This window comes from Phalangium opilio, unplaced genomic scaffold (assembly GCF_054372755.1).
Source record: "Phalangium opilio isolate 3A_F unplaced genomic scaffold, DU_Popi_V2 ptg000003l_1, whole genome shotgun sequence".
In the NCBI taxonomy this organism is placed as follows: domain Eukaryota; kingdom Metazoa; phylum Arthropoda; class Arachnida; order Opiliones; family Phalangiidae; genus Phalangium; species Phalangium opilio.
This window is the reverse complement of record NW_028324145.1, coordinates 11,144,682-11,171,755: the sequence shown is the minus strand read 5'-3', so window position 1 is coordinate 11,171,755 and position 27,074 is coordinate 11,144,682. Positions and strand designations below refer to the sequence as shown.

Genomic DNA, 27,074 nt, shown 5'->3' with positions numbered 1-27,074 from the left:
GAACGTAAAAAAGAAATTCTATTTTTTTCATCAGTTTGCCATCTTCCTTGGAATAATTTTCCATTCAAGTTTATTCGAAGCAGACGAGAAAGGGGTTGCCCAAACGGAAACAAGAACGGCTAATTTAATTTAGAACCCCGTGTTCCTTTTTTTTATTGACCCGATTTTAGATTGTTTCTTCTGTTTTTTATGTAGGAAATTTGTCCCAACATTCCAAGGGTTTATTATCTGAATTTTGGAACGTTAAGGGTTTGGACCTAGATGATTTGGGTATTAGAGAAGAGCTGAAATTTGGGTTGAAATGAAATAGATAAGTTTGAGATTTTATAATTTAACCGAATCGGAAGAATTTGTAAAAACCAAAGAGTAGACATTTGAACCTTCGGTTAAAATAGACTCGTTATATCGTAAGGCTTTTTTTAACCCCGGCAAAATCGTTTTATAAAAGGCTTGTATTTACCAGGTGGTAAATATTTTCTTGTTGTACTCTCTCTCAAAGATATCTCTAACGAAAGAGAAATGGTCTGCCAAACTCCATTAAGGTTTCGAAATGAACCTTGGAGATTGGTGCTGGGATAGACTATATTCTAACGTTTTGTTTGCCTTTTAAGATCTGCCCACAGAAAAGGGGTATTTGGAAAGTATTTTTTCTTTTTCTTCTTCTTTTCCTTCATACGGACCCTTATATTCTTGTTGACCATCTTGAGTTTTTTCGGACAATATTGACCTTCTATGAAAGAGTACGTATACCGGCAATTCTCAGGATTTTTCACTATAGATAGCGGGAAGAGCTAAGAGAAATATAGGGTATTTTGATGGAAAAGGTGCGCGAGCTCTTGCTAAAGCTTTTGATCAAGCTAACAAGAATGTATTCTGTTTCTTAATGAATATTATATGTGTAACTTGATAATTTCAAACCCCTCTTTGCCGTTTGAACAATCATTTTGGTTTTCCAAGCCATGCCTTAAAAAATCGTAGTAAATACAAAATTCTGGTGATAATTAACTTAGCCTCAATACGTCCAAAGGCTCTGTCGAATAAGCTCTAGCCCTCAATCTCGATGCTCTATAAGAGTTTTAGTTGACCGAACGTGATTCACGCTGTATTTCTATGCTTTACTTTTCTTTCGCCAGTATCATACGGTTGCCTTAACCAAACCACTAACGTTACTCGCTTGCCAGGTTAGTTTTCATTCTGAAATATTGAAGCGGTCCTGCATTAGCTCTTTGGCGATAGGTGTGCCTAAAGGCTGGCCAGAATAAATGATTATTTTTCGTGAACGATAGCAACGGTTTCTCATGTGATATCTTTCGAGAGAAAATTAAGGAATTGTGTGAGAATATTTCGCCTAACGAGTGATGAAATTAACTATACTATAATATTAACTAGTATAAACTAATTATATACCTTTTGCATAATTATAAATTTACTATTTCGTGAAAGGTATCTTCGATTATTCATTTCATATGCACTATTTGAAAACGCTAGCAATTGAGTTTATGATAATCTTGCATTATTAATTTGAAATTGTATACTCTCTAGAAATATCTTCCCGTCTTTTCGTAGAATTTCGCGGGAAAATATATTTTGATGCCGTCCGTAAATTGAAGGTAAAAGGATTCCGTAATCCTCCTTTCGCCGGGGGCGAATAAATTTATAATATTATTAAAATGGCGGACGGAATGCGCGCGCGGATTTGTTTCTGCGAACGCGTGGGAGTGTAATTTTAAATTAATAAAGATACCCGAGTTTGCCCGCTTCCTACTACCTACCTACGCCCGCTTTACTTTAGATTCCTCTTAATAAATAGTATCATTGTGAATTTATTCCAGTATCTCGTGAATATTGAATAGCTTTTTCTGCTAAGAAACTATACTCAATTGAATTGCATTTTTAAAGAAAACTAACCCATTACGTCAATATTCCCTTAAAAACAAAATAAATTCGTGGTATCCTATTTTGCTCAGCCAATTTTGCATCCGTGTATGGTTGTTTAGAATTTAGCAATCTGTTATAGAGCTACTGCCTACGATAAGACTACGCTATGCCTAACTCTACAAAATAAAGGTCTCCAGATTTTCCTCCTTTTAGTTTCAACTAACTTTAGATTTACAGCATGGAAAACGTGGATGAGACTCACGGTCCAGGGAAGAGACTTATTACGTTTTGCTACGTGCCTCCCAAACATTTTCGTCCTTAGAATTTTTCAACGCGAGATTTTACTACGGCTCGAAACTAAATGCAATCTAAATTTGATTACCTTGAAAAAAGCGTACCACGCTGAAAATTCTCCGTGGAAAATAATATTTATTTTTCATCTCGAAATTATATTTGAGGATAGAGTTATAAACCGAGTAATTAAACAAAATGGTCAAAAACATTTTCTCCGTAGGATTAACATTGGTACAAAATAAACGGAAATCCTTTCTTTCAATCCACATAAAAGGAAAAAAAGTGATTATATTTAAACACCAACTTTAATGGTCGTAAAAAAACTAATTAAATTTAATCTCGAAGAAATTAATTTAACTCGCAACGCCCTCTTAATAAAATGGCACCGCCAAAATGGTGTTTTACTTTAAGTACCTTCATGGTGGTTAGTTCTTTTTGCACGGAGGAAGAACAAGCTTCTTACTTAGAGGAAACCGAAACCTTTATTTATACCGGGGAGTAGTATATAATTTGAATTCGAACTAGCTGCTTACTGCGTTAGTGTGGGGTGCGCGTAGACTCGCCCATTTAGCTCTCGGTCTGGTCCTGTTCTACTTGCCCCGTCGCCCATGCACTCCTCACTTCCGGTGGTGCTAGTAGGGTACAGCGCGCCTTCTTAGTGGCTCTTGTCACGCGAAAACGTCCCCCAGGCCAGAAAATGTTTGGCGGTGGCCAAGTACGCTAGCTAAACGGGATTACCCGCGCTTCTCTTCCCTTAACGAGTCGGAGAGGCAATTAGGCCTAATGGGAGAATGTCATAAAAATGATCCCATAAATAAAAGGTATAACGCGTGTAGCTGGCCTTTTTCGCCCCCTTAAAATTTCCAACTTCATATTGGACTAGAGCGCCAGGCGCGGGAGCTACGTTGTTTCAATCGTAATACCCTTAACAAGCCAGTATAACTTGGGTACGTGGTAAAATCTTAGATGGTAACGAAGTATATCACTTTAGGCAGCGAGATTCCAATGTTTACCGGCCCTTTATTACAGCCGGCATAGTTTTTTACGGCGAAAAATCGTGAAAGTGCGCTTTATTGCCATGGTCGCGGTTTTTTCCCGTCCTTTTAACATTTTGATACGTTTTTGGGACGCTAAAATTATTTTTTATTTGAATTGGAAATGGGTGCATCGAGATTGGGCGGAGCTGGCCCTAGATAAGAGTCATCTCGAGTATCGACGCTAAATCAATACGTTGTTTTTTTATTATTATTTCAGATATTGACTTCGTCGCTGACGTCCATGGTGTCGCCACGAGGAACCCAGTCTGACGATCGAACGTCGGCGAACGGTTTAAGTCCATCATCCTCGACGGGTTCGAGCGCCGGTGGTGGTCAATTGACCCAGGACAAAGTTCGCGGCTCATCCGCTCAATTACCGGCATCCTCCGCTTCCGGATATTCGTCAAATTCGCGTTTCTATTCTTCCAACTTGAGTTTGGTATCACCCGGACAAACCGGAAGTGTGGCTACTTCAAATTCCGTGGCCGTGACCTCTATGGCGCCAATACCCGGACTACCTACCAGTACTTCGTTTCCGCATTCGTTGTCCTTCAGTGGCTATTCGCAAGCGTCGGCTTTGCAAGGGACATCGTTCAGTTCGCCATGCGCCAGTAGTAATTACGTCGTCACTCAACAACCGTCGGCCGCGGCGTCTTTCTTTGCCAGGTAAGACAGTTTTCATTTAATTCTTAATTTTTTTGGAAGGAAATGCTTACCTGTGTCTGACCTTGATGGTCGGGTAATATTTTTAAGCTAAAAATCAAGGGTCACCATTTGACCCTAAGGGTTTTGTGGGAACGTAATTTAAGGTCAAGGTAGATGAAGTGCTCTATCTACCGCTACAACCAAGGACTTTTCTAAGTCAAAATAAATCCCATTACAGAATGAAAAGAATCCTAAATGTTTAAGCGATATAAAGACAGGGAAAGTTTTTGAAAACCTCTAAGGCGATTACGCTCCCTTTTATAACTGGATCTAATTAGCAATTTTTCCAATCCAAGGACCCCTCTCTCTCTCTCTTCATCTTTTCTTTTAAAGAAAGTGTATTTAATGGGGAAGTTCTTTTTCTGTCATAGCCTTGCCTTTAGAACACCTTTAATTAAGACTTTATCTAGCCGATTACTTCCATTATAAGAAAAGAAACCCAACCCCTCCCACTCACCTTCTACGCGTCGAAAAAGAATATCAAAAATTCAGGAGTTACTGAGAATGGGGTTCGCCCCATTAACTATTTAACTCCCGCAGTCAGATGGGGGTTAAAAGTCATGCCAAACCGGTTGGGGGGGGGTTAAGATGATTTTTCCCATTAACATTCACTTTAACGGCAAATCATTTCCCTATACCCCTTTCATTATTCGATTCTGTTTAAAAAGTTCAAATTGTTTTTACTGTTTTAATATGACGTCACGTTATTCAAAGTTATCTGGTTTGAAAAACAAAAAATCAAAATCACTTCTTTAATTCATTTTAAGCGCGTGGGTTTTTTTTATAGATTTTTCTTTTTTTCCCCCTCAAATTTTCTTCATCTATTTCCGGATTTTTTTTTTAAATCCGTTATTTTATCCTTTTTTTAAATGGAGTTTAGTTGCGCCTTGAATGGTTTCCGAAAAGGGGATTAGGCCAGGGATTTTAATGATTTTAATTTAATGAAACGTTAAGCTTTGGAAGTTTCCTAGTTTTAATAATTAGATTTTGATAATTAACGGGTCATTAAATTTTTACTGGAGAGGAAAAGATAATTTTAAAAATTATCGTTGATTATAAAATCGTTGCTTGGAAGGTGCGCCTTTTATTAAAATTTGTAATCGTATATAGTTAAAACAAGCGTGATTTGAGAGGACCACCGAATTATTACGGACGTAGATAAATCTCTCTCTCTCGAGAGAAAGAGAATCTCTTTATTTTTCCAATGAGTATTGATCTAGAATAATATACGACACTTGCATTATTTTTCTCGTAAAATGGTGTTTAAAATTATTATTATTATTAGAATTGAATGCATTCTCGCTTTCAATTGTTTTGAACTCCCATATATATATTTATTTATTTATTCATTTTCCTGGCAAACTCTCTCAAAATTAAAACCCATTATCAAAATATACTTTTAAAACTTTGAAATTGCTATTGCGATGTTGCAATTCTGCGTAACAGATAACGTTTATTATTACTTTATTTTAAAAATTATCACCATAAAATTTCTCTGGAAAAATTTCAGACCTTCAATAGGCTAAATTTAACGTTGCAACTTTTAATAACCGCGTAAAATTTTAAGGTGAAATATTCGCGCGCGAGTTTCAAAAATATTTTTAGAATTTCGAGCTCGTGAAAATATAAATATATTAAGAGTAATATAAAATCTAATTAAATAGGGTTAAGCCTTATAATTTTATACGAAAGAGAAGAGTAATTTCGAGTATGGGGGCGTTGGGGGGAGGGGGGTAATCTTTGAATTAAGCGTGAAAGGTCAGAAACGTAATCTCGGAGCCAAACAATTTCGCGAAAGGTTGCTTGGCTCGCTTAAACTGGGAAAGTAAACGTCATAAATTCCGCGATTAGTTTATATCCAACTCTCGGCCTATGCCTTGACTAAAATTCATTCTCTAGGCCTTGGCAGCAGCGGCATCACCCCTAATATTCTGGCAATGTAAATATCTCGAGAAAAGGTCTCGTGTCAGTATAATAAAGTCAAAAGTCAACGCTCGACCTCGTTTCTTTGGCTGAAAACATTTCTCAGCGAATGCGGATGATGCAGGCGTAATTAAATTTTTATTTATAAGCGAATCTCAGCTAGCTGTCTCTCCCATAGGATATTAGCGCATTTTCTGTTAGTTAGTTAGTTAGCTCAAATATTAAGACGCCAGAAACAAGTTTGGCCATCAACTCCTGATATTAGCCTATAGGTTCCATGTGAAAAAAGGTTTCTAATATTACTAAAGCCAAACCCTTAGTATGATTATTTCGGTGTTGGCTAGCTGTCTAAAAGAATATTCTGCAAGACAAAGCGAAAGCATTCTTGACTAGTTTACCCAGCGTCTCACGGACCTGCTACGCTATTCTTTACAGAGCATGCATGGTGCTGTGAAGAAAGTTTTGCACGGAGACGCCATGGAAGGAAAGGCTTCCCAGAGTGCAATTCGCGTACTAACGTATCCCTACTCCCCCGCTATTCACTTTATTACATGTAACCCGATGAACGGAAACTAACTGGGATCGATTTTCTTCAATGTACTTTATGCCCTGGTGAAACCTTTCCTTACTCCTGTCCCTGGTGCACCCAATTTTTTTTTCGAGGCCAGTGTATATATATATACACAAACACTCTCTCTGTGGATCTCTTTAGGCTAGCCGCTAGGTTTTAATTAATAAAGGGCAAACCGAAAAGAGTGAGATACTCGATGTAAAAATATATAGCCTTGCCACGATGGAAGGCGTGACCTATCGGGAAAACGCCGGCGATACACACAGACTCGCAAACTAAGTTGATTAATGATTTCGTCTCTCTTTTAAACTGGAGAATTGACGCACCTGCGCTCTATACCTTCCCTTATCGTACCCTACCATGACACAACACGGTCACGCTCCTTGCAACTGTATAAAAACTAAGCCCAATTTACACCAGTCCCAGATGAACTCAATCAATAGGTCCTGGTTTATTCGTTTTGTTCATGATAAAATCTTAAACTGGCCGCACAAAATTATCTTGAACCCGTGACCCGCTCTCCGAAAGTACACTGTACTATGTTCTTGAAGAATTTTTCGTGGCCTTAAGTTTTAGATCTTTGTAAAGGGGGGGCCATAAAATGTAACTGGAAACCAGGCGTGTTTCGATCCCCATCTTCTTGAACTTGTAAATTTTCTTCCCGGGGCGAGCCTTTGCACGGATGCTTTGATCGGAGTTAGGTGGGGGCATGGGGTTCGGGAAAACATATTTATCGATCGTGTCTTGTTTAACGTGAATGACTTAAAATCACTGTAATCTGAACGGGCATTTTTTTTTCTTCGCTCGTATACTCCACCCTCCTTTTGACGTTCTTTCGATAAATCGTCTCTCCAAGCTTTGCCTAAGACTACCATACCGTAGAACGTTTTTTTCTCTCTTCTTTCCTTTAGGGCTAAGAGTGAGAGAGAGATAGAGAGCGGATATAGAAAGCCTCAATTTTCGCATCCCATTGTGTTAAATCCGCCTTCCTCATTGTGTTGACTTCGACACTTTCGCATTTTTTTTCTTCCTTCCCATTTTTTCTTTCTTTTTCTCACTCCTCCTTGCTTTAAGAAGCCAGGATGGAGAAGTTGAGGGTGTAAAAGTAACGCGCCAATAGTTTCCATCTCCAGAAGGAGGAAAAAAAATACAAGAAATTGTTTAAACAGAAGCCCAAAGCTTGACGATAAAAAGCGTTAAATTTTTATTTTCTTTGTGTATAAAATATTATTTGAAATATGGAAACGAATATTTTACATCGAGTTACGCGCTTCATTTAAGTTAAAATGAAAATTTCAGCGCATTTTTGGGGCGCGTATTTAACACTGTAAAATAACTCTATCCGATGAAAATGTCGAGGAGGGGTCGTTTTGTTTCCACTTTGCACAGCCTGATCGTTGCAATTCTTAAGATCGCTATAGTTATTCCTTACCTTGGCGTTTGGGAACGTTTTCTTAGAAAGTATCCCCATCATTTAGTGTTAGTATTAGGATCATTCTAAGGTTGTATAGTAGTTTTCTTTAACGGAAGAAATTGCCCAAAAAAGGATGGGCGCGTTGGGTAAAAGGCTTTGTCGATTGACTGCGGATTATGCGCGAACGTTTCGATTTCCCGGGAGCCCCTTCTACACCTCTCTCTCTCGATCTCGTCATTATCTAAACCTCTTTTTTTATTTCGTTCTATAGCATAGCATGGCATGGGTGGGGCGCTACTTTCCCCCCTTTTTTTCAACCCCTTAATTGGCTCCAAAGACTTCTCAAAAAAAAAAGGTGCGGCTCTCCTTAGAAAAGGAGTAAAAATCTTTAACAAGATCTTTTCATCCCCGCATCATCTTCCCGCGTATTATTCTCCTTTTTCTCTCTTCAGCTTCTTTTTTGACAAAAGAAAGATGACGGAACCCCAACAAATTAGCATTTTGCCTGCCATTTTTTTTTCGCGAGCGTAAGTGGATAGTATACTCTGTTCTCTAGAAAGATTCGAAAAGACTAACTTAACTTCTTAACTACGTTCCCGGGGTTGGCGTTCTTGAATGACTCCTTAAACCGTATTCACGTTAATTGGTAGCCTGTCACGACTCGCCAAAGACTTCATCGTTTACAAGAAGTTCGGAACATTTTTTTTACTGAGTTGCAAAATTCAGGAGCATAAGTTTTTAGTGAAGTTCAGGATGATTTAGACTTTTTTACTAATTAGTTTTATTAATTTAATTTAAATTTCATAATGGATGCAAGAAATGACTTTAAGGTATGGGCTTCTTGGAAAAGCGTCAGATTGTGTTGAAATATATTAATTTTAAATTGACAGCTGAAAAGGATAGAATTACTCGAAATGCTTAATTGTCCGCGGGCGTTCTTTGTCGCAAATGCATCCTTCATTTCCGTTATATCTTAGCTGTCATCTCGGTATTTTAAATTCCGGATTAAAACTAATCAAAGCTGTCGTAAATATTGAGACGAGTAGACGAAGCTTCTCCGGCGCTGTGCCCCGTCCAAGCTATTAGTAAAGAGATAATTACCTTTTCATTAAGGTCCGTTTTCCTGGCTGCGGCGGCAACCCCTCATATTTAGACTTATTACTTACCTGGCAAAACTGGAAGGGGGGCGGGGCGGGAACGGTGGTGGTAGGGGAAGGCCAACTTTGTAACCACCGCGGCCATTATACAATTTGGTGTATTAATCCGTCCCGGTGTAATCTGTCCAAGCGTGATGCTTGAATAAATCTGAAGTTAGGGCCGCTTTGTACCATCTAATGGTCCGTACTTAACATCGCATTCGGTTTAGAACCGTGGACGGGCATTAGCTTACGCCCGCTGGCGCCAAAACGCGTCCCGCTCTCTCTCTCCTATTATTATAGAAAGAGGTAGTAGGGAAGTGTAGAGACTGGGGATCTTCGCTATCAGAAGCCTATAACTTCGAGTAAAACACTTTGGAGTTACGAGGATTGCCTCGTGTTTTGGTAATTCTTGTTGTTGAACAAATGAAAGACCAGCTGTGTTTTGAAACTGCAAGAGTGTAATAGGGAAACTGCAGTTTAAACTTCGGGTTATGAGCGTCTGCCGCTATCTTATTCTGATGTTAAGCCTGATCCCGCGCTAGTGGTAATAGTATAACGAGAAGGGTCTCTGGCTCGCGCTCCTCAGCTCGCCGGTAATGAAGTAATCGTCCCTGACATTGTGACATTGATCTATTGTGAAGCAAAGCGACCGCCCCTTTCCCGTTCCCCCCGAGTAAATGATCGCTGCTCTAGGAATTAGAAGATTCGTAGACTACGATACACTGGAAGCCGGTAGGAAGCCCTCCGAGAGCTAGGTGAGGGCTTCGTGGCCCAACGTAAAGGGGGCGAGATATAGAGGTAAATAGGGACATCCCCGCTTTGTAACGTTGTTACATACTACCCTATACCTCTTACGGCGTTTAGACTATTATTCAGGCTTTATTAATGGCTTCGGAAGTCCATTTCACGGAGTGAAGCTATCCCTTCCTCTTGTCGGAAGTCGTATATTATATTTCTATCAAAGAATTTACCTCAATTAGTAGCCTTCTGTCAAATGTTGTAGCTGTAATTTACCAACCAATTCTCCTTTGAGGCGAAGTAAGGTAATTCTTGCTATATTCCGTAGTCACGTGGGATTATACTAACATCTTTCTTAATTCAGTATGATTTAACATAGCCCCTGAATGTTTGTTTCTTCATAGACACGCGTGTTTAGCGTGTGAAACATTTCTACAGGCGTTCTATGGGATTTTAACGTTAGTTTTTCAGCCTGTAAGTTATCTTTCCTGTTGAGCAATGATGTAAATAGGTTGAAATACTTATTCGGGCGGTTTATAATAACGGAAATAACCTATTTAGTAAATATTAAGCACTAACATTTAGTAATTATACTTAATAGGCGTATATTGTATCGGAAAACAGCTTTTTGTTTTTAGGTTTTATTTTTTCGTGTTCTATAGTTATAGGCCTTGGTTCTCCCGTAACAAGTTGGCTGTTCCGGTGTAGGGCGATCCATAGCCCAATGGTGGAGCAAAAGGGATGGGGGGATGGTTGTCATAGCAACCCGTTGGCTTTCTCCATCGGGGCTCTCTCTCTGTCGAAGCGTAACCCGCCGCGCCGAAGAGTAAAAGTCGAGGAGGACCGAATGTTACCCGCGTAATTTACGATAAATCACGCCCCGTATAGGCTTTGAACGTAGCAAGACGCTCAAGCGCTATATAACATTATAAAGGCCTCGACCTTCCCCACCCCTTCCTACCTTTACTAGCTACCGTAAAAGATTTTTTTCTTTCAAGTTTTTATAGTACATTGTTACTAAAAAATTCCCCTTTTGTAGTTTCTCCGTCTATTTTTTCACTTTAAAATTTCAATCTTTAAACCTAAACGATTTTTAGTCTATTTATTGATCCTTAGAAAGAAGAGTTTGTCAGGGTTAGTCGATGAAATGGTTGAGGAGCTTAGTCTTACGCTATTTCCGTCGTGTTTTATGAAAACTAACAACATTATTCAAGTTTACAAATTGGAATCTGTTGTACGGAGTTATTTTATCAAAACATTTTGATTCAAAATACCCGTACAGTGGCAATCCCCTATTTTTTTGGTCACCTCAACCATTTCTTCTCCTGTAGTTCGTGAATGTGTTTAAAGCCACGAGGAATTGATCAATAGCTCGCTTAATTGCACCCTTGAAATGAATGAAACATTCCTCGGAAAAAACCTTTTTTACATTTAAAAAATTGGTTCCTTCTAAGGCTACGCGAATACCGAGTGTTGCTCCTAGTTGATCAATCTTTTTCGTTCCTTAATAATTTCCATCTTCCCGCTCTTTCCAACCCATCGTTTTTTTCCCTGGATGGCGGAGGCAACACCCCTCTAGTTTTTGCCTCTCTTAAGATCATGAACTTTTACTCGTATACATCGATAGATTGTTCGGGAGGTAAAGAACGGGGATCTTTTTGTAACAAGCAGCTACGGCATTAAGCCTTGGACTAGGCGTAGTTCGGTCCCTAACAATTTTCTTACCACTTTTCTTCCGATGAATTTGGAACCGGGGGTACCGGGCAAATCGAAACGTTTCCGTGGGATGGGGTTTCCCCGTGAGCGACCATTGGGAAACAATCTTAGTATGATTGAAATTCTCCGTAAAAACTCTCCATTTTGCAACCGAAATTCAATTCATTCCAAGATTGTACTCGGCCAAGGGCTACTTTCGCTTTAAACCCGAGCTACTCCATTCGTACCTTTAACCGTTTACTTATTTCGTAAGATGATAACGTTGCCAAAGCCATGATCGTGATGACGCGAGTTTTGTCGAAAAACTCTATAGGGAAATTTTTTATTCACGTAAAGCGCGTTGGGGTCTCGAGCTGCATGGGGGGCTCAGGGTCATTCGTCTTCGTCACGCGTCTCCCGTGACCTTTCGACCCAGGTGCTATCAGAGGCTTGGAAGGATCCATCAATCGGCTTCCCCGCCAAAGTTTTCCCACATCACGTGACTGCACAAATAAGGGAAATCACCGGGGCGCGCCCCGCTCTCTCTTCTTTTTTAGATATCCCCGTGTACCTCTCTAGACTAGTCTCTCTCTCTCTCTCTCTCTCTCTCTCTCTCTCGGTGCTCTATATGCGAGCGAAAATTATCTTCTCGCTTCCGGAATCGTATCTCTTTCCCTCGCTGTGAAGATCCATCCTCTCAACATTACGCCCAATCGCTCAACTAGAAAGAAATACGAGAATCAACCCGAGATCGAATGATGATACCCATTTACATCTTATCACTAATTTATTTAATATTTTCTAGTTTTCCGTATTTACGTGAAAACATCTTTCCAGTGTTGAATTGATTCACGATAGGTCAGAAATATAAGTGCCTTCTTCCCTTTAAAGATCGAGAAGAGATATTACTTATTTCATCCGACGAAAACAAGTTGTCCCGTCCCGTCCTTCGATTAAAGTTCTTGAACCCCTCGATACCGTTTGAGGCAATCAGTTTTGATCAGTACAACACTATCGACTAGGTATTTGTTGAAAGGTCCATGAATTTTAAAAACCTCAATTACAGTTAGACTCGGAGAGGGCAACCCTCGATAGAAAGCGCCCCCGGGTGGGCTCCCCGAACAAAGGGGGAGGTCTCAATCGGGGAAGGGAGCCACGCGGGACATCTATCCCATCGTAATCGAGTTAGCGACGATCGACTAACGCGCGTTGAGAAGGACAGAGATGAAAATTATAGCTTTGCCCGCGTGCCTTGAGACTTTACGTTGTCGTCACCTTTTGGGCTTTAGTTTAGGCAAAGACACCAGCTACCATCGTGAAATTCACGATTTTTCGAGGTGCAAATCTACGCTTCAACTAAGCTTGAGAATTTTATGAACTTGGCGTTACTTAATCCGTCGCTGTGGTTAGCCCCTCGTGTTCTCCCACGATAAGAGGGGTGCGCGAGAGTACCACTAGCGTCAACGTGGTTCATCCAAACCTTGGTTGGGTCTCTTCTAGGTCGTAAAGAGGGAAAACCTACTACTAAAGAACATGGGGAGCGGATGAAAAAGGGGGTTGAGGGTGGGGGGTCGGGCCTTTGAGTAAGGTAGCGTGTAATGCAATTACCGCTCAGTAGGTCTCATCCCCGGCTTACGGGGTAACTCCGAGAAGTAAAGAGAACGAATGGTGACTAGCTAAAAGAGTCTAGGCCTATTTCTATACGCAATCAGATGTTACACCCTGAGATTCCACTGAGAACAAGGGCGAAGCCTATCGGGTTTCATTACCGTACTGTTTTATCCTGACGTAGCTTTGTCCTGTAGATCAAACTCCAACTCGGAAAAAATCTAGATAGGGATGGTTTTTGGGTCTAAATTCCTTCACACGTTTACACATTCACTATTCACGAGGCATAGATTGCTACCTATGTTAACTCAGCTTCTCTCGATGTGCAGTTGGGGTTTTTTTTTTCCTCGTACGGATTATATCATGCACAAACAGACGAGGTGATAACTATACTTCCCCTTTTTCCCCCAAACTAAGAGCGTTGAAGGTACTGTAGGAGTGTTGAGGATGGGCTTGGAGTAACCGCAGTGTTTTCTTTCAAGTTAAGATATAACCTTAGTCATAAAACATTAATATACGAGGATGTTTCCCGAGGCTGTTAGAGTAAGTTTTAGGGTCTTGGCCTCTTTCTCTCTCTCTCTCTCTCTCTCTCTCTCTCTCTCTCTCTCTCTCTCTCTCTCTCTCTCTCTCTCTCTCTCTCTCGCTCTCTCTCTCTGCAAGAAAAAGAAGGAATTTAGTAGATGGAAAAGAAGATTCGTTTGAAACACAATGATAGTAAATTTTACTCGCAATATTCTTAACATGGGAAGATACCGCGCTGTAATACCTAATGTAAACTCTCGTAGTGTGAAAGTAGTACGTGTATTCTCCGGTGTAAGTGTGTAGGCCGGTGGTTTTACTCCCAAGTACTCTTCTTTTTTTCTCTTAGACGTGAAATATTTCTTTCCCAACAAATTGAGTGGCTATCGCCATTGGTTGTGTATTTTTAATACTAGAATCGGTAATGGTATTTCATGAGTACGGACTTGTTGTACATGGTTTTTGTCGCAATCACTACAAATTTCCCTTGTTTGAAAGGCTAATCGTTCAAATTCACTTTGAATTTCGAGCGCAACTGGAATTAAATTTTAATCACGATCGTTGGCAGTTTTTTTTTTATTTAATTTTTTTTTGATAAAATAATCAAACAAAAGCAATTAGCTCTTTAGCGAAACTTTTTCTCAACATCCCTTTTTCCCCGAATATATTTTTTTTCATCATCATAAACTCGAAAATTCCTCGGAGAAATAAGCTACCACTCACGAGTCGGAATTATTTAAATGAAGTTTGCCAGGGGCGGGGGTTCAATGTGGTGCGTTGGATTGTTTGCCCTTTCGGTTTCGTCAGCGAACGCGTCACACCCGGGAAAAGCGGATGAGAAAAAGAGAGCGCGGGCAGGCTGAGCACTAACCTTATTAGCCTTGTTTTCAATTAGTCTCTTCATCTCTTTTCCCGCCTTATCCTTTCCTATCAAACAATAGAGCCAAAGATAGGGCGCGAAATTTGGGGCATTGAAATCCCGCGGGGAAAAAACGTAGGAGGGTTTCTCGCGCCATTGCGGAATAGACTAACGCCTAAAAATCAGAGGGTTTTAAAGAAGCTAAAACCACTTTAGCGTTAGAAATGAAACAACCTCATTTTCCTCTTTTAACCTGATCCCGCGTGATTAAAGGGAGAGTGAAAAATAATGAATAAATTATATTACTAATTTTATAAAGAAACCCCTTTAAGTTTGCTTTACCCTTAACATCGCTGTGCGGCAGGGTAAACAGTTCTACAGGCGCTCGTTAAAAATATATGGGGAAAGATACCCCTAAATGCGCGCTTATCCCGAATGCATCTACTCTTTATATTTCACCCTCTCTTAAACTACTTTTATCTAGTACTGATTAGGTATGGCGTACGTCAGTGTACGTGGCCTTGTCATCTAAAAGAGCTCCTAATAAACTAGCTTCCAAAAAGAGAACTCTATATGTAGTTGAGAATGAAGAATTTACGTATATAGAGTGGAAAGACCTCTACCGACCTTCGCCCTTCGTGGGTGCAAGATCGTGACGAGCGGACCCAGATTAATTTAAAAGTCCAGACCTTGTTTGTCTCAACTTATATGTATATAAGTATATATGACAGCCTTGGAATTCAACCTCTCTCTCTCTCTCCTTTCTAAACCCACGCTTGTCTTAAAATGGAAAGAAGATCTCCGTTGCATCTTAATGAGAATCGCAGACTCGCCATTTCAAGACAAACTTTCTAATCAAGGCTTCAAGGTATAGTTTATACTTTCGATTCGTTTTGAAGGAAAAGTCTCGAATAATTTCCTCAATTGAAGACAACTAATATTCAATCGTAATTCTATGGTTTCTTACTATACTTTGCCTTTAAGATGAAGAGAGAAAACTAAGCAAAGGGGAAGATAGGGTTAAAGAGAAAATACAGAAGGGGGTCTTAAGCCTTGACTACCCCCTTCCTTTTCCTTCCTAGTCGGCAACCAAAACATAAACCTACCGGGGATTGAAATTACAGCTCATTAGTAACACCTTCTCGTCCGAAAAGATTAGAAAACGATCAGAGAAAGCGAAAGAGAGTGTGTGTCTGCGTGGGGAGAAAGAAAAAAGATGGGGAGAGGCTGCGTGGAATTGGGAGTTGAGATACGGAGTTTGGAAAAGAATGTATTCGATTCGATTCGAGACTTCATCCGCTAGCATTTGAGAAACACTTCCAGGATTAGAATTATGTATTTGATTAATTTTCATTATCATTAATTTAAACACTTGAATTTATTTCAAACACACTTAATTTTATCTTTACGGTTCAAGATCAAGTGACTCGAGTTTTCGATTATCTTCGTAATGACTTACCGAAGCGTTCGCTCTTCCTAGGCCTAGTTTGCGTATCTCACGAGATGGAGCGCGTGGATGTATTTCCATATGCAAATATTGACAGTATATTTCCCCTTTATTCCACGTAGGTGATTCAAGGCGCGTAACGCTTTACCCTTATTCGAGGTTTTGTGCCTGGGAAGGGGTTTTCCAACTCATGGGGAGATTTACAAACCCTGACGAGTTTAATGAACTGGCTAACAGACATTTAAAATAGGAGAGCTGTGTAGGTCTCTATATATAGTTTTCCCTTTCCCAAAATCCCCCGTACCTACAAAAGAATTGGGATGCTCGGGAAAAGGGTGTTTCATAGACTGTACTGGATGGAGATAGAGGTTAGATTGAATGGGAAACGTAAAGGTGTTACGGCCTTCGCTCTCCTTCAATGACTCTCTAGACTCCTATTTTTGATTTAATCGATATTGGGCTGGGATTTCCCAGTCTGGGTCGATTTCTACACAACGGATTAGAATGTTTGAGATTATACTAACGACCAAGAAAGATACTTTGTGACAGTTTCAAATTCCTAATGGGAACTCTTTTCTAAACGATGGCGAGGCTTGTATTATACTAAAGTTCGAACTCGTCTATATGGCCGATTTGACCTCTCAAAAGCGTGACCCCTAATCTTAAAAGCATCACCGCAACTCCTTATTGTATCCTGAACCATTATAATTATTTAACGCGTGCCGAGGGACTTTCTATAGCGCTCTTTCAAGCCCAACACGTATTCAATTTCTTCAATCAAGCCCTCGTATACAACAACTCTCTAACAATCAAGCCTAATTGAAACTCTTAGTGTTAAACGAAGCCGTGACGTTTTCGGGGGGGGGGGAGAATTGATAGAGGGACTCCCCCGTTCTTTACGCGAAAAAGGTCTTTCAATGTATAGGTGATGGTCTCCTCCTATAGGCCAAATAAGGCCTAACCCTAAGTAGCCTTATCCTCTAGGGGGACCCGACCGAAGAGGGGCCTTAAGCCGAGGGAGAGAGACCCTCGCCGCGTATTTAATAGGGAAGACCCGTATATTTTCGGTTTTAACTCCCTACATATACTTTGTTTGGTCGTTCGTCGTCTTTCATCGAGCCATTCGATGACGGTTTGAGCCTAAAACCGTTCAATATTATCTAAGAGAAAGGCCATGTACGCCGGAGTATCAGCAAGTGATAATGATACTTTACATCTTTTAGTATACTGAATGGAACGTGTCTCTCGAACTCTGACTGTTGTTCTGCGCTACGTCGCGTAACTATAACATTGTGGCTCGCTTGCCGTGAGCAAACTCGATGTATGGGTTATGGGCTATACCCTTATTTAAGTTGGGGAGTTTAACTGGGGCGCTACGGAATTCCGATCACGATTGAAAGTCATTACGGATCCTGACCACGTGTATCGGTAGTTCGCTAAAGAGATCTATACCCTAGCTCCCTAGCTCCTGTCCCGGTTACCCCCACCACCTCATCCTCCTTTTCTCGTCTTTGCTCGAAGCCTAAGTCCCATTCTCGCGCCACTTCCCGTTCGACAGATAAAAAGTACGAGAAAAGAAGAAAAGTTGACTTTGACTCGCGTTTTTCGCTCCAATGTCAAAATTGAGGGAGCCGCCATTTTTACACTCGGAGAAGATATCAAAGTTTTTCAGGGTTTTTAATTCAGTTTATATTTTTTTCTCTCATTTGAGATTCTTTCGTAGCTTCTTATAAATTCAGTCTGTGTTAGTTTTATATTTTGTATTTGCTATAGGGGTATTAATTTTGTCAGAAAGATTACAACTATTTTCAGATTTAATTTAAAATATAAATAACTTGAGAATCTTGTTATTTTGCTATAAAATCAGATATAGGAAAGGTTTCACTATCCGCTCCTATTCTTCCGTTTTTTCTAAAGGAAAAACGTGATTGAAAAGATGATTTCCTACCGATCCTTCTCCGTTCTCAAAACACCCCCCCCCCCTACACGTACCAAAGTACTTCTATTCTCGTTGTCTTCGCAAAATGCAAATTCTTTATTTAAAAAAACTAGGTAGTCTTATTTGGTCCCCGTAAGGGTTATTTTTGAACCACTCTACCCAATTCTGGATGAGTTCCTCGCGGCAAATTGAATCAAAAATTTATTCCAACCCGAAGAACGGAGTACCCTAGAGAACTATAGCGAGAGGAGTAAATAAGGCCCGGTGACCATTCAGAATCAGGGATAACCGGAGTAGCTAAGGAGTATCGTTTCATTTCCTCTTGCAATAATTCTCTCTGGTAGATTCTGGATATGTTAGAGGATATACCTGATTAGGTTTTGGGGTTTTTTCAATCGATTCCAGACTGAATCGTACTTCTGAATATTTTTAAACTTACACTGGAAATCTGGTGTCTAGTTTCCTGAAAATACACGTGTTTTGCTCTTTTTTGGAGGAAGGCAATTAAAGGGCTAGCCACATGGAAACTTTCCGTATCGACCCATGGTTAGTTTTGGAGAAATAATAAAGTTTATAGGCTATAATGAAACGCTTAGTGTTGGGAAACTCATCACGCTTATTATTCACTCTTAACACCAGTGTGAGCGACACATTGAACCACTTATCATTCAAATGGTCATGCAGGACAGGCGATGGAGCTAGAAAGCGGAAAGATATTCTAATAAGCGTGACATTACCATTTATCTCTTGTCCATGCCTTCTCCAGCTGCGGCGGACGTGTGTCCATTCGTCAGTTATCCCAAAGAAACATAAAACATTTTTAGCGTCGTGGTTTTCTAAAAAATGAACCTTTTTCGACAGACTATTCCCTTAAAGGTATTGAATTCGTCTTGTAGTTGCAGCTAGACACCGCCTTCATTTCCATAGGATAATTTCTCGGGTGAAGAGAATCCTTGGATTCCTATAGTAGGTCTATTGGAAACGGAATTACTAAGTTTGACGCGTGGGGGGATGGGGCGCTTCGATTCCTTCCCCCAAATATTAATCAAAAGTAAGTCGATTGTAATTAAATTTATCCTTCGCGGACGCCCCCTCCCCTCAATATATATTTTGGAAATTCCTTCCAGTGATTAATTTTATCCCGCGCGAGGCGCCTCGACTCCGGCGAACTTGTTTACATTAGCTCGGCGCCCCAACGCCAGATTATAATACTAAGTCAGTAAAGGGAGTCTAGCTCTAAAGGGAACTGTGCATCCACGTGGCCCGCGTGTGTGAATATTGCACCAAGGCAAATCCCCTTTGTTTTCTATCGAAGCTTATCATTTGAGGATGTAAACTCATTAATTCCCTCTGACCTCAAATTACCATAAATTGTTTTATCCTACCAAAGTTAGTTTTTTTCTGCAAGGGTACAATCTTAAACTCCTTGCAGAGTCCCTTGTACCCCTATCTCATTCGTCTATATATTATCTTGGACTTAGTTAATCCACTGACCATATCAATGGCCAGAATAACCAAAATTTGTCTGGCGAACCTGGACGCTGATGGGCGTCTTTTAAAGCTTGGGGAAAGGGGAGAATTGACGAAATTGCGTTTTCGTTTTGTCATTTAGTCCGAAGACCATCCGAGTCTTAGAGTCGCTTATCCTTGGCGTGTTGAGCGGTTGAATGTACTATATATATATACTACTCGGGCCGTTTTGCCTCGCTCTATATAGTTATGAATTCCATTAGAGACTGGCGTTTCTCACGCACCGTGTCGGTATTAAGGGAAGATATCGGTCTATAAGCCCGGATTGCGGGCCAGCCCAGCCTCGCTTCGCTAGATTAACAACAATGCGTAAAGGCTTTGGCGGGTTGCTCTAATTAGATGTTTCCTCGCTCAAAACGACGCGGAAAAGAGATGAAACTTAGTATCGAGACTTATCTTCGAGATGAACTTGTTTCCCCCGGAACGGAAGAGACCTCTTATAATAAGTCGGCTCTCTTCGGAAATTCTCAAAATGACATTGTACTGAAATTGTAATACGTAACGTAATATTGAAGTGGACAGATTTTGGTACGAGTTTTGCTTAGTTAGCTCCAGTGTATACTTCTTGCAGACGATTAATGTTAATGTTTGTTTATCGGAAGATAAGTTAATAACTCCTTAGGAATATAGTATTTTAGAAATCAAGTTATCGGATATATTTATATGTTTATCACCGTTCCTCTTCGCCAAATCGTGAACATGATCACTCTGTTGCCTCGTGGTAAATGGTTTGAAAAGGTTCATAGTTCTAGTAAAATCTTAAAGAGCCGATGTCGCTGTTTCAATCTAAACTTCGATTAGACTTAATGGAAAGCTCCTAGAAAATGCAAATTTTCCTATTGAAATCTTGTAACAGATTAGGCTTAAGTTTCTAATTTTTTTCTTCGAATTTAATTAAGGGAACGTGTTGATTCGTATATCGATTTTTGAGAAAGGACTTCGCGATTAGAGTCTTTGATCGGATTTCCATCGGCGCGGTGCGGTGTCAAATTTAAATAAACGTGTAAGCATAGACAGAGTCTTCGTTAGATCAATTTTATTCAATCCCCGTACCACCTTTGACAGCGTTAAACCATTTACAGTTACCAAAGGCATGATTTTATCTATCTCGGTTGTTCTTTGAATATAGCCTATTCGCCTGACACAAGGTTGTAGTTATTGTAGGTGTTTGTAGTCCGCGGGTCACGACGGTTGCGCAAGATGATGAAATTAATTTTTAGGAGCCGTATAGGGTTGGGTTAATCCTGAGGGAAGACGTACGCGGCCTTCCAATTAAAGGCAAGTCTCCTCTTGCATCTAACATCTCGGGTTTCTGCGTGGGCTTCGGTTACCTTTTCAACATATACCTCTATCTCCCCACGCCTACAACGACTACCAAATTGTTGTATTTCTCTACTCTTATGGGCCTACTTCATTATTTGCATAACCTTTAGGTTAAAAATTCATCCCATTTCTCTTAGCTTAAAGTTTAATTTTAAATATCTAGCTGAAAGAATTAATACTAAATTAGCTTGAGTTTTAAGTATTTCTTAAGCTATTTTGTTAAGATCGTCGAGCGCAACAGCGTTTCTTCTTCAAATATTTCTTTTTATGTCCCCACAAAAATTGGCCAAAAAAAAACCTCGTAAATTCTATTATATTAGTTTCATTTAGCACTCGTAAAATAAAATTGCACCCAAGACTAAAGAGGGGGAATTTTTGGGACTATTTTTACTTGTGTGGTATTATTTTCTTTGTAGTTCCAGATTAAATAAGAGAGGTCCCGTTTGCGTATCACCCCTCGTCGTAACTGTTTTATCCTCGTCAAAAAAGGGCCTATTTTTGTCTCGCCGTCATATATTTTTTTACGAATTTGACGTATGGCCCGTTCTTTACGAAACAAAAGCTTTTGGAAACCCAAAGCCTACCAATGAGGGAATAAACCCCCAGGTGTGTTTCGTCAAGGGGTATTCTACGACTCCCCATTTTATTCCCCAACATTCATCTCCGTTTTGATGCTACTTTTGTCTCGGAGGTTAAGGAGTGTACCCCCGTATAGTCTCTAGTCAAATTTCATAGAGCATTTCGACGATTATAGCGTGCGGCTTTAACGGCGTCCTAGAAGTTAATTCGATGGAAGGCTGTTGCCTATTCGCTCTGTATCCTTGGTAAAAAGGCCTAGTCAAGAAAAAGATCGTCCTTGTTTACGGGGGCGCGTATAAACAGAGGGCATCCTTGTTACGGGACAAAACTTGGCCAGCCGGTCGACAAGATCATCTCGAAGATTTTTACTCTCCGATCTTCTCGCTCTTAAGGTCTCTCTAATCTTTTTCCCTCGACCGTACTCTTATCATCCGTGAAGATTTCTTCTTCATCATCCCCTTGTAGATTTAACTTCCCACTGCACGCGGACCAAAGTATCTTTAGACATCTGGACCACCCTTTATCCCTCTATGGTAAAAAGTACTTATTTCGTGAGGTTTCCTACTTGCCATCTTGAGCGTATTACCTTAAATATTTTCAAGGCATCTTAAAGTTACTGTCCCGTCTCTCTACTTAACTCCCCCGCGATTCCGTATCGGACGCCACAAATCTACTTCCGAAATTATAACCAAACTTCCTCTACTATCCCAGCTTGATCCGATTTGGAGTTAAGGAGTTTTTAATAGCCGGGTTACGTTCTTCCTGTAATGCCTCGAGCCATTCGACGGATGATTTAAAATTTAGTATAAATCCAACCTTAATTATATACTCCGTGGAAAATTTATGGGTTTCTTGACGTTGGATTTGAACTTTTGTATTACATTGTTAACTTTTGCGTTTCAAGCAGTTTATTTATTAACTCTACCCATGTTACGAAGAGCTTCAAATTTAACTGGAATAAGTTTGAGTGGAATATTAATTTTAGAATTCATAAACTATATCACTTCCGTTCTGGAAACTTTATTTATACAAGTCCGTCTTTGAAGTTTTCTTTATAAAGCCCATAAGGTTTGAGTTTGAGGACTTATAGGTCTTGGGAGTCCCATTAATCTTGAGTTTCGACTATTTTATCCCCCTTATTGGATATACTATTCCGTATTTCCGATCATGACCGAACCAAGAAAGTTTCGGAAGTGATTTTTTTTATCACGCGCGTGTAAGACTCGAGGGGCTTTAAACTTTTACATGTTGTTTCTTCTAACCCGGTCGCCGTATCTTTTTTTTTCGTCTTACTGTAAATAAGACAAGCTTCTAAAAGCTTTTGCATTAATAAAACTTATAAATAAAACCTCTCCCAATGTAAAGTAAGTTGCGAAGGAAGCTACTGAAGAGAACCGTGGAAAACGTCTTTTCGGAAGTCCCTTTAGAATTACTTTATAATTGAAAAGTTTTTTCTTTCCCCCTTCTTCTTTGGCGTGTTCCGACTTATACTTTCTCTTTTCCTCCGGAGCATTCTGTTTTCCCCTTTAATAATTTTTTTTAAAAGCCAGCCGAGTTACCATCGTAACGGGTTAGTTTCGGGTGTGGTTTACAGATCATGCATGGAGAGGTTGGCGTTCAACTTCTGATCAGTTAGATAATGTTTATTGAATTTGGAGTAATGAGGACAAAACAAGGATGAGAATCGTTGTTACGGAACCTTCACTCTTAAGTTCATTTAATCTTGGTGTTTGGTTTTTGGGATGTTCGGTATCCGCGGATATTTTTTTTTCTTTTCATCCTTAGCTAGGAGCATCTTTGCCCTAAACAGAATTTGCCCAGCATCTCCATCCGCTTTTCCCGAAGATTCCCAAGTGACGTGTCTCTTCTTTTCCCCCTTCTTCTCTTAGTTTCCCTCCCCCTCTTTGAGTTTTCCCGTTATTCCGTGGTCGTGGAAGCGCGTCATCCTTCTCATCTGACTTTTAGGCGCGAGATCTTTGGCTAAAGAAAGAAGAACGAACCTTCGGAGGCTGAGGTCTCTTTTCGGTGTTTGCTCAGACGTCCACTATACTCGCGAAAGGACCTTGTTAAGTCTTCGCTGATTTTTTTTTCTTTTTCTATATTTCACCATATTCTCTACTTTAGTACGGTTTTTTTTTTCTTCTTCGCCCCTCGGGTCCTCGTAGATTGTCTAGTAAGTCCGGATATGTCCGTCCCCTTATCCCACTCCGCCTTTATAAAGATGGACTTGTCTCCGAGCTATCGGTCACTGGAAAGAATCAACGGACAAAGGTCAAGCTCTAGACACGCCGAGGTTCAAGTTCAGGGTCTAACCCCTTGGGAACAGGAACGCCTCTTGAAGTTTCTCTTGTCCGAAGAGAGGTGAGCTAAGAATAACGAGAAACGCTACCCCTTTGCATCCATTTTATGTAACTAGTGTTTATCCCCTTGTTTGGGCTTATTTTGAGACAAAATTATTTTATTCGCAATACCTTCGATGACTTTAATCAATTTTGAAGGGAAATAATCTTGACCAAAAGACAAGGCCTAATTACAAAGTTAGTTTCGTAAATAAAGACCTGTGGAATCTTAGCTTCAGGCGAATGTCACTTTTCCTTTCTTAATAAAGCTGAGTGACTAAGCTAGGTTGGCCTTAATTATAATTTGGCAATCTTAATTGGTCCTTTAGGGACAATTAGCGTTATACCTGCGTAATTTCATTCATAAATTAAGTTCTCGCTAGATGTAAGAAAAAGAAAAGAGAATGTCTTTAAACGACCTAAAAAAGACGGAGAGAGCTAGGAAGCGTATGTTTTGGGGACTCGAGGGAAAAGCTCTTAGCTATAACGAGTACCTTAACTCGATTATGGTTGCTTTAAAACAATACCCCTTTTTGCTGATGCATTCTCCCCAAAGCGCAAATTACGCGCGTCTCTTTGTATTTCTATGGCTCTTCCCCCCCCCCGTTTTCTTTTCAAAAAAGGACCGGAAAACAAAAGCAAATCTTTATTCCTTTTTCCAAAATTAATGTAGCGAATGTAAGCGATTTTCCATCTTTATTAAGAGCTAGATATTCTTATATTTAAAGACTGCCAAAGGAAGATTTTTTTTTTTGAAAACTTTCTAATTTTGTTTTTTTTATCTTTAACTCGAAACAAATTAGGCGTATGCGAATTTCATTATTTAAAAGACTCCCTTTTGGAATATCAGTCCTAGGCCCGTATTTAAGATTCTCTCTCTAGTCGAATTTAATATTTTATTCTTAGCGCAAAGAAAGAAAGAAGGAAAGACGCTATTTGCTTAATTGCTTTTAAGTTAATGTTTTTAAGCTTCGTATTTCGGTTTTTAAAAGTTCTTTTTTTAGTTCTTCAGCCTATTAAGAAGGTACTTTAGCTTCAATGCGTATAGCTATACGTAGGAGGTGAAGTGGTATAGCTAGTGATTCGTAATTCGAAAGAGCTGGCTTTTTCCCTTTCCCAGCTTTTTTGATTTTCCTGGAATCTTTCTCTTTCTGGAACCGAGAAAAAGGTCCGAGCGGAAATCAATGACTTGTCTCTTTCTTTTTCCTCGGTTTTTCGTTGTTCAGCCTATGTAATGGATAGAAGAATGCCCTAGCTGGGTTCACGGTTACTCTTAGTGTCATGCCTAATGTAGACTTGAATAACGCATTTGTTCTTCTCTCTCACTCGGAGTTGGACAAAGAAGTCTAAGATTTGAAGTAGAACCTGTTGTAAGCGCTTTATTAGTGTCGACTTGTATTTTTCTTAGATAATTTTAATTGTTCCTTTTAAAGGTTTTTAAATATTCGTTTATGTTTAGTGTCGCGTGAAACCTGTTTGAATTAAGCAGTAATACTTCGGATAAGGAGCTTCTGGTTCGAGTTAAGACCATCTTTAACGGGAACGACCTTACGTATTTTCCTATCTTGTCGTTTCTCTTTATTTTTTCGTGTTCTCTCGTTGTTTGCGAGAACTTTCTTTTTGTTTTGCTCTTTCATCTTTTTCCGTTCTCTCTCGGTGGTGGACGTTTCTTTTGGTGGAATGACCCTATACATTGGGGCTTTTGCCCCTTTGATGACTTTATAAACGTTGTTCCGCCTCTTTTCATCTTTCGTGCCTGGGTTTATCGATGCTGCGTGGGGCTTCGAGATTATCACCACCTACAAAAATAAACAGAGCTAATGAGATTTATTTCTTAGCAGTAATATGTTGGTTTACCAAGAAAAAATCTAATCATTTTGAGGAAGATAAAATGCTCAAGTGGAATTGGGTTTAAAATGTAATCAAGGGCTGGAAATTAACCTTAATCTTGTTGAATATAAATCGAATTGACCTACTTCAACTTTAGTATATGCTAAATGAAGTCCATTACCTCGAGTAAACCAACTAGTGGTTAGCCCCTTGTTACACGTGGGGTGATAGCGTTTAATTAATTAGAAATACTTTAAATAAGCCTCTAAATGTTCCGCTCCATAAACCCGTGCTGGATACTCGATTTGTTAAGATGCCAAAATCAAGATACACCCAATTCCTAAATTCTACGCAATAATTTAAAATAGGGGAATTGCGTGTAATAGTGTTATGGGATGACAAGAGAGGGAGACAAGGAAAGATCGAAAGTGAGAAGGGGAGAATCTTAATTGGTGTTTGCATCAGTAAAAATGCTCCCGTGGGACGAGAGGGCCAAGTTTGGCATGGCCAATTATTAGCGGAAAGCGGGGGGCATGAAAGACGAGACCATACCGTATCAGGAAGATTCTTTTTCGGACAGATAACTTCTCCGCTCTCCTTTTCAGTGCCATTCGTCTCTCCTACTTAGTAGACATCCCCCTCGAAAATGCCTCCTTTACCGTATTGCCAGAGTAAGTATGCTTGTTAAAATAATGTAACTCTTGCTGAAAATATTGACTTAAATCTCTGAGTAAACTTTCGATTGAGTTCACAATCGACTTTACTTGTTCGCGTCGGTGATGCGGTTAAGACCTTTTACGTAACGAGCATTTAAATAGCGTCTATAATTATCTGTCACTCTTCAGTCTTGGTTTACTTTCAATCACCAGAAAATATGGAGACTGTTTTCTAGTAAGACGTTTTTGGACGTTGAAAAATGCAACCATTTTTTTCTATCATTCGTCAAAGATGATCCGTTATTTGACTCTTTTCAAATAGAAAACCACCACCACCACTACCACCCTTCTTCTTCCCCTTCTCCGCCCCCCTCTTTTTTCGATTTCGGAAAAGAGAGAGAGAGAGAGAGATAGAGTGTAGTTCCCCTTCCGTCGGCATCACAATTAGGCCGCCCGTCGAAAAATGTCGAGAAAAACGTTTGTCAATTTAAGGTGTTTCGAGACGAACGCCTATTTTTTTTTTCTTCTTCTTCCCGTAGTTTTTCCTCTCATCCTCATTCCAATCTAGTCTCAGTGACGCATTCCCTCTCTGGAAGAGGAACTCTTCTCCCGATCCATCCATCCCTCTCGCTCTTGGTCTTCTTTCGTATATCTCTTACCTTGGTCGGTCGGTTTGCTCCAAGTGGCGTATCTTTATCTCTCCCCTCAAATTTCCCATCTCGCTCATCAGTTTGCTAAAAGACAGAAGGATGCCTTGTGGGAGGGAGGGTGGCCTGCACCGGGGGGGGAATGGATGGAGGTTATAAATGACTGTGGCTCGTCTTCTGGAGTTACGACGAAAATAAGTCGAAAATGACTTTGTTTTTCTTTCGGGTTTAGGCCTTGCCTCTCTCTCTGAAGTTTTTTTTGCCTTCTTTTCTTTATTGCTCGAAATTAAAAGCGTGTCATTATGGATCCCCGCACGCTCTCTCCCTTCATTCTTTGAAGGGAGTTTTGAAAAATGACCCGTTGAAGAGGGTAAATACCTTTTTAGATGGGAATTACTCTCGCT

At 40.0% G+C, this 27,074-nt stretch overlaps 1 protein-coding gene across 5 annotated transcripts in view; it reads left to right on the top strand.

Annotated features, from left to right (window-relative positions):
- Nucleotides 1-27,074, top strand: part of LOC149717826 (uncharacterized) — a 170,521-nt gene that overhangs the window by 102,810 nt on the left and 40,637 nt on the right. For all 5 annotated transcript variants that reach the window (XM_089840771.1, XM_089840774.1, XM_089840775.1 and 2 more), the window contains one exon: nt 3,427-3,875. In XM_089840771.1, the coding sequence (XP_089696897.1) occupies nt 3,427-3,875 (449 nt within the window). The remainder of the gene's footprint in view (nt 1-3,426; nt 3,876-27,074) is intronic.